The sequence below is a fragment of the Onychostoma macrolepis genome, chromosome 06 (assembly GCF_012432095.1).
Source record: "Onychostoma macrolepis isolate SWU-2019 chromosome 06, ASM1243209v1, whole genome shotgun sequence".
NCBI classification, from domain to species: Eukaryota; Metazoa; Chordata; class Actinopteri; order Cypriniformes; family Cyprinidae; genus Onychostoma; species Onychostoma macrolepis.
Genome location: NC_081160.1, coordinates 24,701,388 through 24,716,090, shown reverse-complemented (window position 1 = coordinate 24,716,090; position 14,703 = coordinate 24,701,388). Strand labels below are relative to the sequence as shown.

The following is a 14,703-nucleotide window of genomic DNA, read 5'->3' as shown; positions in this document are numbered from 1 at the left end:
CCATCTTTAATAGATAACCCGAGTTACCCTTCAACTTAATCTGAAGCATGCATTGTTAAGAATCAAATGAATCGAAATGGTTTTCCTCAAAGCTTCAGGTTGATGGTTTTTGACTGTTGCAGTGCAGATTCAGATTTTCAGGTTGTCTGCTAAATGCAAATACCGAAACTTTGCTCTTGTGATCCTTTTCCATGACAACTCAAATATTATCACAAGCTTCCAAACTGGGCTTTTTTGCATACTCTATTTTCTGCCCCATTAATTCTGTCCAGATTGGCCCCTACCAACACAGCACCTTCGGTTCCCCAGAAATGATACGCCATCAGTTTCAATTTTAGTCAGCATCAGAGGCTATTCAACATTTGAGGGCATTCAGGGCAGCTAATCATCTTGAGGAAATGGCAGGTTATGCATATTCATGGTGCCGTGACCCACTAGTAAGTTCATCCTTTGGTGCCATGCTTTTATTTCATGGGGTTTCCATTATTAACACCTAGTTTTACAGTGTCCACGTAATACATATTACGTCTTACTGTAATTAATAACAGATACATCAGTGTGTGTGTGTGTGTGTGTATATGTTACATTAAATACTTAATTTGCCCATCTCATTCAATACTTTTCTGTGTGTTTTTGCTCTGATTGTTCTTCAAATGCAAATTCCCATTCATAGGCACCAATACCTAGTCATACACAGCAATATTTATATATATATTATAAATTTTTTGATATGCGCATATGATTTTTAATATATTAAAATATTATAAAATCTCACTCAGGGGCATTGTATACAGCCTGGGTTTGCTTGGAGGACTTGCATGAACAGTTATCAGTGATGACTAAAAAATACAGTTGAATCTAAATTGCAAATTGGCTCTCTGTAAATGGATTGCTTGAACTGATTCACAGAAATTAACTCTACTTACCAGCTCTAACCAAGAACTGGAACACATTTTTGCAATTCATGCCCATGTTTAAGAAATATCATGTATAATGCAACTCCTTGCTAGACCCTCTGGAAAGCCTTTTTTTTTTTTTTTCAAATTCTTTTGAAAAACATTAGCTTTAGGCTCGTCCACAAATGTGTCATTGCTATTATTATATAATGTATGCAGGCTAGCTGTAAACTTAATGTTAAACGTGGCGGTTGCTGCTTGTTGACCTGGATAGTGTTGTTTCATTAACTGTTTATCTGGAATGCTCTTTCCTGTAAGTAGTGAAGCTGGTGCTGTTGTCAAAAGCAAAATTTGTAAAGACTAGCTGCATTAGATTTTATCTGTCCTGTAGCTCCACTAGGTGGTCAGCAGAGGTCTCCCTGATGCTGATTCAGGACTTCATTGTCCAGTTTTATATATACATAGATATATACATAGGCTCTGACCTTTTCCTTGCATTATTTAATTGTAAATTTTAATTTGCAGTTCTGCATTTTATTTTTATTTTTATTTTTTTTAGATTGTATGGTTGTGATTTGTTCTTCTGCAGTTCTGTTACAGGAAAATGCTTATCAACTTATGTTGATGCTTTGCTTATTTGCTTCTTATGCATGTGGTATGAAACGGGCCTTACAATTTTTATAGAGTGTAGGACTTCTTTAGAACTTTCCAATGTCAGCTAGTTTGCTTTGCATCCATAAATCATAAATATTTAAAATTCAGAGTCAGACTACAAAGTTCTTTTGTGCCGTATAACGACCTGATCTGAGCTCTGAAGTAAACCCCATGAACCTTTTAGTAATTACACATCTTCTAGGTTTCTAGAACATTCCACAGGAGGTCTCCAAGTGGAACTTTGCTCTCTGTATGAAACAAGGCTGCATATCTGTATATGATTAAGTATAATGAGAGGAGGGGTTTCTAGTAAGTGTAGTTCTTCATCAAGTTAAATAAAGGGCAGTTCCACCTGCAGTGTCCATACTGAGAAGCACCATGAAAACCCTACTTCACAAACCAGGGCTAATGAATCAAACCAGACCAGCCATGCTAAGCTCACTATCTGTTTCTTTTCATATGGCTTTGTAGCCTCAAACCCAGCTGGCAACAGCATTGTGGAGCCCTAAGATATGGAGAAATTTGTCTATATTTAGCACAAATAAGGCCAAGAAGTTGTTGCAAAGTTTGTTGGTACAAAAAATAAAGTGTATTTGTTTTTATCTTATATTATATTACTCATAAAAAATGTATAATAATGTTTTAAAAATTAAATTTTTAATATAATTTAAAAATAAATAATAATAATACTATTGTGCGTATGTGTGTGTATATAGTGTATATATATATTAATTAGATTAATCACATCCAAAATAAAAGTTTTTGTTTACATATGTGTGCACATTGTATTTAATTTGTATATACAAATATACACACACAATATATTTTGAAAATATTTACACATATTTATATTCATATAATTTAGGCCTATATATTCAGCACAATCTATATTATATATAAATATATTTAACATATAAACATAACATATTTGTTCTTAAATATATACATGCATGTATGTGTATTTATATATACATAATAAACATACACAGTGCACACACATATTATGTAAAAATATATATATATTTTGGATGCGATTAATCATTTGACAGCACTAATATATATATATATATATATATATATATATATATATATATATATATATATATATATATATATATATATATATATATATATATATATATATAAAATACTGAGAAAATCAGTTTATAAAGATTAATAGAAATATTAAAATTGTATCTCCTGTGTGTTAATTTTGGAGCGAAGTCTGAAGATTCATCGTCTGTGAATTATTTATCAATGTCTAAATGATCTGGTTCTGACAATTTGTGCTAAATTTTGTTGATTCTGTGTCTGGTTTGCGGCTGCCAGTGTGAACTAGGCAGATGCCTGTTGAATTTTCATGAGTTGCCTCTTGAGCCAAGGCTGAGCAAGCCTCGCTTGCTACAATTATGCAGATCTGAGCACCTTAGGGACTCCTGCGGTATGCAGAGAGCTTTTGCCATTTCGCCGCCAACCCTTTAAAAAAAAAGCGACACACTCCCCAAAATGCACGCTCCAAAAACCATGTGTTATCCGTGAGCAATCCCGAACGTGGCTGGGGGGAATTCCCAGAAGTCCTAGCCCCAGGAGGATCAAGAAGAGGGAGAGGATAAGGGATGATAAAGATGAGAGGAGTAAATCCTTGTTACATGTCTGCTAATAAAGAATTACCACCTTTTTATTGTTGCAGAGTCTTCATCTGTCGAAAAACGACGGCCCTTGCAAAGCCGAGCAGAGAATTGCTTTTGAAAATTGCTTTTCCCTGCAGCGGGCCTCTAGAGGGAATACAGAGAAAGAAGCCAAGCAAATGACAATGTACTGTGTTTTAGTGGCCATCTTGGATTCCCGAGAGCAAAGAGTGCATTCAAAGACCGTTTCCTACATCATCCAGTTCAAATCATGAGTATTCTAAACAATTGGTGGGGTGGGGTGAATGAATGAAGAAGATCCGTTTATAAATGTATCCGCAGAGCCATTTTTAGACTGGCTGTTTCAGTGTGTTTTCGTAGAGAAGCGCAGTGAACCTTGAACGCGAAGATGCGTAACACGCCGTATTGCATTCGTGTGGCCGGCACAATAACTCAAGAACCAATTAGGCTGTGAGAAAAGGTCTTAGCGTGCCCATGAGTGTACATAGTCAAATCTGGGTGACTGCCGGGAACACCGATCGTAAATTCGCCCTCCTTTTCTTGGACAGATCTTCTTGGTTGTCTTTGATTGGCAGTGTAAAGATTAGTTGGTTTGTTTGAGAGCGCTTGTGGTTATTGTTTGAATTGGTACTGCGTTTTCTTGTTTCGTCCACATCGGTTGATTGAATTATTTGGCATAAACAGGCAAATGACAAGTGAAAGAAGTGTATGTGTAGGCCTTCTTGCTCCAAGTAATTGCCTGTTGTCTCTTGGGTGCTCTGTCTGGAGAACTGCCAGAAATTCCCACTTTATTTGCTGACAGTTGTGTAGGACGGCAGCGATGGAGAGAGTTCTGAATACCATCATTAGTCCCCGGTTGGAGAAACAAGCTCTTCGTGCTGGGAAAAGGGACAAAGCGCACACAGAGGAAAGAAGCAATTGGGTAGAGAGAGAGAGAGTGTGTCAAAGGATGGAGGTGGAAAAGAAAGACAAACCAAGAAATGGGAAAAGAATTGGTTTTTGAAAAAGATTTGCTGTAGATACGTTTAGCATGATGTTGGTTCCTGTCACCGCTGTCAAACTCTCGAGAAGATCATCTTATCGTCGCTCGACAACACTGACGTGCAGCATTCAGTCTAATTTACGGATGTTAGCGACATATTGAATCATTCACTGTAGTGGGCGAACACATGCTGGATGCTATAATTAGAGATGACAACTTTATAAACGCCTTAATTGTTTGTTAATGTTTTATTGGATTGCTAGCTTCAATGCACATGCGATTGTGAGGGGGTGTTTGAAGCATGAGTCTTAAAACTCATGTCTCTCTTGGTCATTTATAGCTTCTTGTCGATGACACTGTGAAACATTACAAGAGATCAGCCAAGAAACATAGACAAGAAGAAACCATATGACCAACCACAGACTGCTGTGATGTTTATTTGGGACAAAATCATAAGAATAGGCTATAGCAGAGAAAAAGCTGTTCAGAAAACCATGAAGGACTTTGCAGAAATTTGTGTAGACTTTGTAATCAGACCAGAAATATCAGTGATTAATTTTTCCTAAAAACACTTATTGTAGCAGCCCGGTGCGATGTACAGTACTGTTTAAAAGTTTGGGGTCAGTAAGATTTTTATTTAGTAAGGATGCATTAAATTGGTCAAAAGTGTACTGTACAAATGTGACCCTGGACCACAAAACCAGTCATAAGTAGCATGGGGATATTTGTTGCAATTATAGACAAAAATACATTGTATAGGTCAAAATTATTAATTTTTCTTTTATGGCAAAAATTATTAGGATATTAAGCAAAGATCGTGTTCCATGAAGATATTTAGTAAATGTCCTATCATAAATATATCAAAACTTAATTTTTGATTAGTAATATGTATTGCTAAGAGTTTCATTTTGGACAACTTTAAAGGTGATTTTCCCCAATATTTTATATGCAACCTCAGATTCCAGATTTTCAAATAGTTGTATCTTGGCCAAATATTGTCCTATCCTATGCCTAACAAACCACACATCATCAATGGAAGGCTTATTTATTCAGCTTTCAGATGATGTATAAATCCTCACTACTGGTTTTGTGGTCCAGGGTCACAAATATATTCATCCATTTCAAATAAAACTTTCTGTTCATCAAAGAATCCTGAAAAAAATTTATTGTGGTTTACTCAATAAGAATTTTTAACAGTGATAATGAAATGTTTTTTGAGCACTAAATAAGCATATTAGAATGAATTCTGAAGGATCATGTGGCACTGAAGACTGGAATAATTGCTGCTGAAAATTCAGCTTTGCCTTAAAGGGAATGCATTACAATTTAAATATATTAAAATAGAAACAGTTACTTTAAATTGTAATACTATTCCACAATATTGCTGTTTTTACTGTATTTTTGGTGAACATAAGAGACTTCTTTCAAAAACGTTCTGACCCCAAGTTGTTGAACGTTATATATATGACTTTGGGTCCTTGCATCAGTATTATGAATGTAAATCTGTATTATAAATATTATTTGTGTTACATTGCAGGTACAGTATTCAGCACAATCTGACGTAATCTCTCTCTCTTTGTGTTTCAGACTCAAGCAGATCAGTGTCGGTATGTAGTGGGCAGCATACTGTGTGAAAATGAAGAGAAACCTGACGAAGAGCTACAGCGTCTGTATGAGAAATTCGGCTACAAGGTCATCTCCTTCCCAGAAGTCACCTGTGCCGTAACGTCCTCGTTTCCAAACAGATGCACTCTGTCCCCTGTCTGCGGCGCTTATAGAGTCTATCCTGAACTACAACAGTATATAAAGGTAACAGTCTTGCATATTTTTATATTTGACTCATAATTACTAACAAATAACCACTGCAGGATTGTTTTATTTTTATGTTTAATGTATTCTGCTTATGTTTATTTCTTGATTTTTTTTTTCACCTCCCCTTTTTTAAAACATAACTCAAATGATAGTTTACTGTAAATTGAAATCCCAATGCATGATGTGTTGCAGACTGTTATTGAGTTGCAGGGTTTATCAATATAAATCATCTCCAAACCATTCTCACAGCTGATAATATACCACTAAATTACAATATACGATACTTGGACCAAACGGAGTGCAGTGCTGGCAGATCTAATGGAGGACAGCGTGTGGAATGTATAGTGAGGAACGTGTGTGTAAATGGGGAGGAAATGGCCTTAACAACTTCTGAATGGACAGCTAACTGGATAGAGAGATGGCAAAAAGGCTGTTAATGAGAACAGTTTGTGTGAGCTTGCTGGTTGGCATCTAGCAGCAGGAGTTCAATGCAGTTCAGTGCCGTGAGATAATGTGATGGATAATGTGCTACTTACCATGTGTGAACCATAGTGACACGTGAAACTTGAGTTGTTATTTCTATAGGTGTCACTTTTCTGGTGCTGAATGCTGTTCTTGTGCTCTTTTTCCAATAAGTAACCACCTAGCGTACACTAGCAGCTAGCTATCAATGCCTTGGCAACCACCTATAACACTTTTGCATTGTGGTGGCTGTTTATATTGGGTAACCAAAATGGAAGGCACAACCATAATTGGCATCCTTGTAGCTCGCAATATTGGCATGACAATCTGTCCTAGTTGCCGCGCTGGCGCATGGGCTGTCTCATACAGTTACAAAGCAGCCTGTACCAGATGCTCACTTATTTCCCTAGATGAAAATTAATTTTGTCTACTTACTATCCTTGAATGCAAGGAATTTCTGTAGTTTACGCACGAGCATGGCTCCATACTGTGATTAAAATGAATATAACATATAGTTTGTGACAATTATTTGAAATGTAGGCTAGTCGCTGTTAAGAAAATTTTGTGTCCATGTGTTTTTGTCAGATATTATCTTGTTAGTGTGCACGTTGTGACGTTTGATTTGCGAACAAGTGGCTCTTATAACCAATCTCATTAATATGGAAGTCTGTTTCCACCACTGAATAAAAAATAAAAAAGGCAAAAACTGCAACTTTTTCTCTCAGAATTCTGACTTTTTTCTCGCAATTGCGTAACTTTTTTTTCTCAGAATTGTGAGAAACCCGCAATTGAGAATTATAAAGTACGAATTGTGAGATTCTGCAGTTGCAATTCTGTCTTTTATCTCGCAATTCTGACTTTGTTTCTTGCAATTGCAAGTTTATATCCCACTATTCTGACTTTAAAACTTGCGATTGTGAGTTTATATCACACAATTCTGAGAAAAAAATATCAGAATTGCGAGTTTATATCTTGCAATTCAGACTTTACAAATCGCAATTGCGAGTTTATACCATGCAATTAAAAAAAGAAGTTCAGAATTGCGAGTTTATATTACGCAATTATGAGAAAAAAAGTCAAAATTGCGAGATGTGAACTCGCAATTGCGAGAAAAAGATTAAAAATTGTGAGATAAGTTGCAATTACTTTTTAATTTTTTATTCAGTGGTGGAAATGGGCTTCAGTGTCAGTGTGTTGAAACATACAAAAGATTCAAAAACAGCCTCAAAGTCACTAGTCAGCCAATCATACTGTTCAAATTGCTGGATTCAGTCAGTTGATTCAGTCAGTAAATCATTCAAGGCTTCGTTTCTCAAAAGCATCGCAAGTCTAAGTTGATCGTAGAGACCTTTGGTAAAATATGGAATTAATATAAATTGCATTACTAAGGTAGTGGTCTCATAAATCTGTTTATTTATTTATTTATTAAAGAGATTGACTGTAAGCACAATTCAGCTACAGGTCTCTGTCCATTTTCTTGAAAATAGCTAAAACTATGATGTAAGAACAGTGAAAGCAACTAATTTCACTTGTTGACATGGTACTTCTTGGTACTTGTCCTTCCTTCCTTTTTTCTCTCTTCAACTCACACACACACACACGTTTCCTAACTTGGCTTGTCTGACAGCTTATTAAGAGTAGTGCAATAGTTACATGACCAGTGCAGTGTAGGAGTCAGCAGAAGATGTATGTTGCATTATGGGATTGTGTGTGTGAGTTTGTAATGTGATGTATATGGAGTGGCAGAGTGTACAAAGATGGGACTGAGCAGATGAATAATGGAGAGACATTCACAAATGCACATGTGTGTAGGCAGGGACATGTCTTTACAATGATTTATTGAATAGGGTCTGGCAGAAGTTTAGACTGGCGCTTCCTTTATTATGAAACTGAAGTAAGACTTTCTGCAAAGACCTCTGTACACCCACCACTACCACACAGCACATGCACCACACCCGCAGTAGTTAACCGAATACCCGACCCGTTATCCGACAGCAACACTAATTTAATTCCGAACCCGACCCGACCCGTTTGACATAAAAACCGCGACCCGAACCGCACCCGCATTAAATCTACATAAGGCAGACAAAACACCTTTATTTTATTTTTAATGTAACAAGCAATTAACAAGTCATTATGAGTTAATGCGTTAATATTTTAATAATAAATAATAATAAATTTAATAATAACATTTAACACACGCAGCCCAACAAGTTAACAGAGAGAGAGAAAGCACCATTCAACGTGTAAATAATATAAAACTATTGCGGACTAAAGCTTTTATTCAAACTGTGAATAGATTAACTACAGAAAAGCGAGCAAAGAGCGCTCCCTTTAATGTAATCACTAGACCTACAGCTGTCAATCAATGTCAATACAGCTGTCAGATTGGCTACAGTGCTCAGTGTTTGCAAATCCCGCTGTAGAAGCCCGGTCTTCAGACAGAGCGCGCGAACGAACACAAGCACGGGACAATTTGAAAGGAGCTGCCTATCAGCGTGTACTGGATTAAGTCGAAATAGTCTTGGTTATAATTGTACGCGCAACCCGCCCGTGCCTGTCACCAGTCCGACCCGCACCGCACCCGACACGTCAATATTATTCCACCCGTTACGTCAATTTTTGCGGTTCACCCATCGGGTACCCGCGGGTACCCGCCCGCGTGCAGGACTCTGCACCACACCTTAACCCAGATAGGACATGATAGGACACCAGGGATGTGTGCATCTGAAGTGTTTGCTCATTTGTAATACATTTTTAATATGCTCAAGCAGATTAATCCCCAACATACTTCACTTTAATGACTTTATTCAATTATTTCTACATATTTTTTCGTTCTTCTAAAAGCATTATTAATGCATTCACTTTAAAAAAATCTAAAGTTGAGAAAACTTAAAAGTTTAAGGCAACCACCATTTTTGAGTTTTCTCAACTTGATTTTGTAGGAGATTTTTGAGTTTTCTCAACTTGTTTTTGTAGGAGATTTTTGAGTTTTCTCAACTTTTGTTGTATAAACTGAAAACAAGAAGTTGAGAGAACTCAAAATTCTCCCAAAATTCTCAACTTTTGATTTTTTACAGTGTTGCAACTATCTAGCTGTTAGTAATTTTGGATGAAAATAACACTTTTAAATATACCTACAAATATTTTACTGATACCTTACTGTATATAAAAATTTTCACATATGGTCATCCGTGAACATTGTTTTATTTTTTATTTTTTGGCAACTGATTCAGCCTGTACTGATTCTTACATATAAAGGAACTAAACTAGAAGTCTGCATGTCATGGGTTTTTCAATCCTGCTTCCATAAAATTATGTCCCGTTCCTCCAAAAATATGTAAGATTTTGTCCCGCTCCCACCAGAAACTTTTACGTTTTGTCCCTCTGTTTCCTGTGGATGAGAGATGGCAGGAGAAGGTCTATGGGGATTTTTCATTCTTGGTCCAGTAAAGGTTACTATTCTTATTAAAACTAAAACTAAATAATAAATAAGTAGACCTAAATAATTATTTAATATAAACAGTAACTGAAATATAAAAAAAATAAAAAAATAAGATATAACAAATATATTTTTTCAGCTCGTTGCCAACATTTTTATTTAGTTTTAAGCTGAAGCACCAAAATAACAAAAATAGCAATAAATAGCAATAAATGCTATATAGACAAATTAAATTAAACAAAAACAACCAAATTGCCAAAACTTTAAAATTAAAGTGAAAACAGAACATTTACATATTTTAAACTACATTTTAAAAACAGTAATAAAATCTAATACTATATCAGTGATGCTAAAATAATACTGGTTTTGTCTTTAGCACTTTGTTGCAGCAGCCAAAAAAGAATTTACTTTCCAGAAAAAGCAGAATATTCAACCATGAGTCTGTAAATTGTTTAGTTTTTAGTGTGCAATAGATGAATATCACAAATAACATTCTGTATCTTAAAAAAAGCATTTGAATAACTATTATTGTAATTTTAGATCGTTATATTTTGGTGGAGTCCAACATGTCATTGCACAAGGTCCCGCACTCATATCAGCATCTTCATGCCTCCTGCATCAGTACTCGGCAATCAAAACTTGTCCTGCACTCGCACTTACGAATCAAACCTCTAAACCAAACTCCAACAAGTGTTTTGCAACTAAGTTTTAATCATAGATGACCAAATAAAAGTACATTAAAGTCTTTGTAATATTTGCAATGTTGCTTAATTTTTATCTCCAAGTAATTATGAGTATCCAACGTATCACCCAGGCAGTGCTTGTGTCTAGTTCCTATAAATATCCTGTGGAGTGGACATGTGTTGGGAATGGCTTCTGTTGGTTCTCTGCCGAGCGTGGCAGTTGGCGCGGGGAGGTGTGGTATGTTGTGGCACGGGTCAAACACTGAACTGCCTCTCTGCCAACACTAGATATCCCTTTTTATCTTCTCCATTGACAAATCCTTTCTATTTATTCCTCTCCCACACACTTCTCCATCTTAGTATTGGTCCCTCAGTCCTCTTTTATATATCACTCTTCGTGGAGGAGATAAATCACTTGTCCACCCGCTATCGACAGAAGACACGGACACATTCTTCTCAATCTGCTGAGAGGCTGAGTCTGATAAACACACACACACAAACATACGGACCATCTGTTAGACAGCGAGAGGGCAGAATCTCCTGCACCCACACAGGAGTTCACTCCTAAGAAACAGAGCGTACACAGAGTATGTGGGCAGTCCCATTACACCGTAACAGTGATTTCAAGCTGTGTGTGTGCGTGTGTGTGAGTGCATGCCAACCCGTGAGTGAGCCGTGTGGATCCAGCAGACGGCTGGCTGTCAGAGGATTGACTAAGCCCATTAAAAGAGGTGATTTTTAAGAAGTAGGGATAAAGGAAGGGCGAAATGAACTACGTTAGAGGGATTTGCCTGAGCCCCTACAGTTCTCTAACAACGCACCCCTGTCTCAGTGCTAGAATTTTGTCTAAACTCGAAACACAAAGTTTTAATCCAATTAACAGCATCTCACTGATCCACTTTAAGAAATTATGTACATAGTGACCAGACTGATTAACGTTTAATGCCTAATGGTTTAAATGTTTGTTGCACTTTTTATAGGCCTTGGTTTCAAAAACATTAAGCTCTAGCAAGCAACCGTATCTGATATGAATGCTTTAGTACAAGAATGTTATTTGAACTGTAATGTTGTCTACATCATCTGTTTAGCTGTAGAACTGCTGTTTTAGGTGGATAAACTACTAGGGTAACACTTTAGAATAGAACACTCAATAAATTCCTAATTTGCTGCTAATTAGTAGTTAATAAGGCAGTTGTTAAGTTTAGGTATTGGGTAGGATTAGGGACGTAGAATAAGGTCATGTAGAATAAGACATTAATATGTGCTTAATTACTACTAATAAATCGCTAATATTCTAGTAATATGCATGCTAATAAGCAACTAGTTAAGAGACCCTAAAATAAAGTGTTTCCACTACTGGTTATGAAATAGTCTTTTGCGGATAGTTAAGTCATTTCTCTTTCTGGTATGTGAAAAGCTATGCACCTTTGACTTCTATTATTAGTGCATTATTGTAAATGCATTTTTTTTGTTTGTGTTTTCAGTCTTAGAAGACATTCCTATACATATCCATGCAGTTTTGTTTTGTTTTTACTTTGTAGATTAACATCTTTACCATTTTCTGTTTACTGATGTTTATCAGATTTTCAGGACATATGATGTATTCTCTGCATGTGTAAAAGCCTTTTCGGATCCTTCATTAGATGCTATTAATTGCAAGCAAATCTATCTAAAGTTGACTCCGCCCATCTTGGCAGTTACCTGAACAACATACTGATTCCGTTTCCCTCTAGTCCAATCAGCTCATGAATAATGCAGCTCTGTCCCTCCCTATCCTCTTTGATGTTATTATTTTTTAAATTAAACATGCAAAATTGGTTGTGGTAGTACATGGCATCCATATTTAATGAGCTTTCCACTGTGTGGGCAGCTGGAAAAAAAACACAGTGAATCTGAGGGGCAAAAAACGAATCTAATAAAAAGATGAATGGAATGAACAATATGGTGATAAGTGAGACTACTTCAAAAGCTTGTACAAAGTTTGATTTTTTTTTTTTTTTTCAAAGTTCATATATATATGTATTTATTCAGACACTGCTAATCGAATGCCTTTGATTAACTCATCATCAGCAAGTGTGAGCACCTCTATAAAAGCAGATGTTTTGGCAGTTTGCTGGTCTGGAGCCTTCAGGTGTGTGTTAACACAATGCCAAGGAAGGAAGACATCGGCAATGATCTTAGAGAAGCAATTGTTGCTGCCTTCAATCTGGGAAGAGTAATACGGCCATTTCCAAACAATTTGAAGTCCATCATTCTACAATGAGGAAGTTTATTCACAAGTGGAAGACATTCAAAACAGGCACCAATCCTCCCAGGAGTGGACGTCCCAGCAAATTCACCCCAAGATCAGACCATGTAACGCTCAGAGAAATGGCAGAACCCAAGAACTTCACCGCAGGCTCCACAGGCCTTAGTTAACATGTTAAATGATCAAATTCATGACAGCACGGTTAGAAAAATATGGGACAAGTATGGCATGTTTGGAAGGCTTGTCAGAAGAAAGCTTCTTCTATCTAAAAAAAAGCATGGAAGCACGGTTTAGGTTTGCAAAGTGGCATCTGAACAAACCATAAGTCTTCTAGAACAATGACCTTTGAACAGATGTTCAGAGAAGTTTGGCCATAATGCACAGCAGCACGTTTGGATCGCCAAGATTGGATGATGCAACAGGACAATGCTCCAAAGCACACCAGCAAATCTACAACAAAACAGCTGAAATGAAAAGAGTCAAGGTTCTGCAATAGCCCAGTCATAGTCCAGACCTCATCCTGACTGAAATCATGTGGTGAGAGCTGTGTATAAACAAATGCCCACAAACCTCAACAAACTAGAGCAACGTTGTAAAGAAGAGTGGGCCAAAATTCTTCCAGAACGATGTGAGAGACTGATAAAGTCATACAGAAAATGACTACTTCAAGTTATTCCTGCTAAAAGTGAATCTAAAGGCAACTGAATCATAGGTGTCCTAACTTTGTCACACGTGGCTTTTCCATCTTGGCTTTGTTTTTGTTAATCAAATAATGACACGGTGTGATATGTCATGAGATATTGTTCATCTGAGGCTTTATTTCCAAATTTTAAGACTTTCCAAGGACCAGATAATTTTTGCCCCCATTTTTCATGAGCTGAACTCAAAGATCTAAGACTTTTTCTATGTACACAAAAGGCCTATTTCTCTCAAATATTGTTCACAAATCTGTCTAAATCTGTGTTAGTGAGCACTTCTCCTTTGCTGAGATACTCCATCCACCTCACAGGTGTGGCATATCAAGATGCTGATTAGACAGCATGATTATTGCACAGGTGTGCCTTAGGCTGGCCACAGTAAAAGGCCACTCTAAAATGTGCAGTTTTACTGTATTGGGAGGGGGTCTGGGGGGGTCCGAAAACCAGTCAGTATCTGGTGTGACCACCATTTGCCTCACGCAGTGCAACACATCTGTATTAACTGGAGTTTGTTCTAACACACAGTCAGCCAGAGAGGAAGAGAGAGGAGGTAGAGGTAGAAGGAGGAATAGAAGCTGACCACAGGCTCCCCTTTTATGCTGTATGTGCCCCTCTAGAGGGAGTGTGTGTGTGTGTGGGTGGGCTGGCAGGCAGACTGTTTGATCCTCACAGGTAGCCCTACATCTTTAATGAGACCCTATCAACCCTCCCCCACCTCACTTTCTTTACCTTCCCCTGGCCTTTCTTTGGGCCTATTTACACCAGCTATTAACATCTGTCTTGGGTATCTAAAATTAAATCTAAAGATTTGGAAGTATGTATGCATACGTAATACGTATGTATAAGATTACATACGATTATTTAATATTGTTAAAAGATGTCTCGCCAATTGCTCACAATGTCTGCATTTATTTGATTAAAACAGTACAGTAAAACCAGTAATGTTGTGAAATATTTCTGTTTCAACATGCTGATTTGGTGGCTTTAGAAACATTTATTTTTATTATCAATGTTGAAAACAATTGTGCTGCTTAATATTTTTTTGAAAACTGTGATACGAGTCAGTTCTTTGGTAGAAATAGAAATAGAACAGTCATAGAACAGCACTTCTTTGAAATAGAAATCATTTGTAACGTACGTCTTTACTGCTGCTTTTGATCAATTTAATGGATACTTG

At 36.8% G+C, this 14,703-nt stretch overlaps 1 protein-coding gene across 1 annotated transcript in view; it reads left to right on the top strand.

Moving 5' to 3' along the window:
- tex264a (testis expressed 264, ER-phagy receptor a) overlaps positions 1-14,703 on the top strand; it is a 65,487-nt gene that overhangs the window by 8,952 nt on the left and 41,832 nt on the right. The window contains exon 2 of the mRNA XM_058779609.1: positions 5,769-5,990. Within this exon, the coding sequence (XP_058635592.1) occupies positions 5,769-5,990 (222 nt within the window). The remainder of the gene's footprint in view (positions 1-5,768; positions 5,991-14,703) is intronic.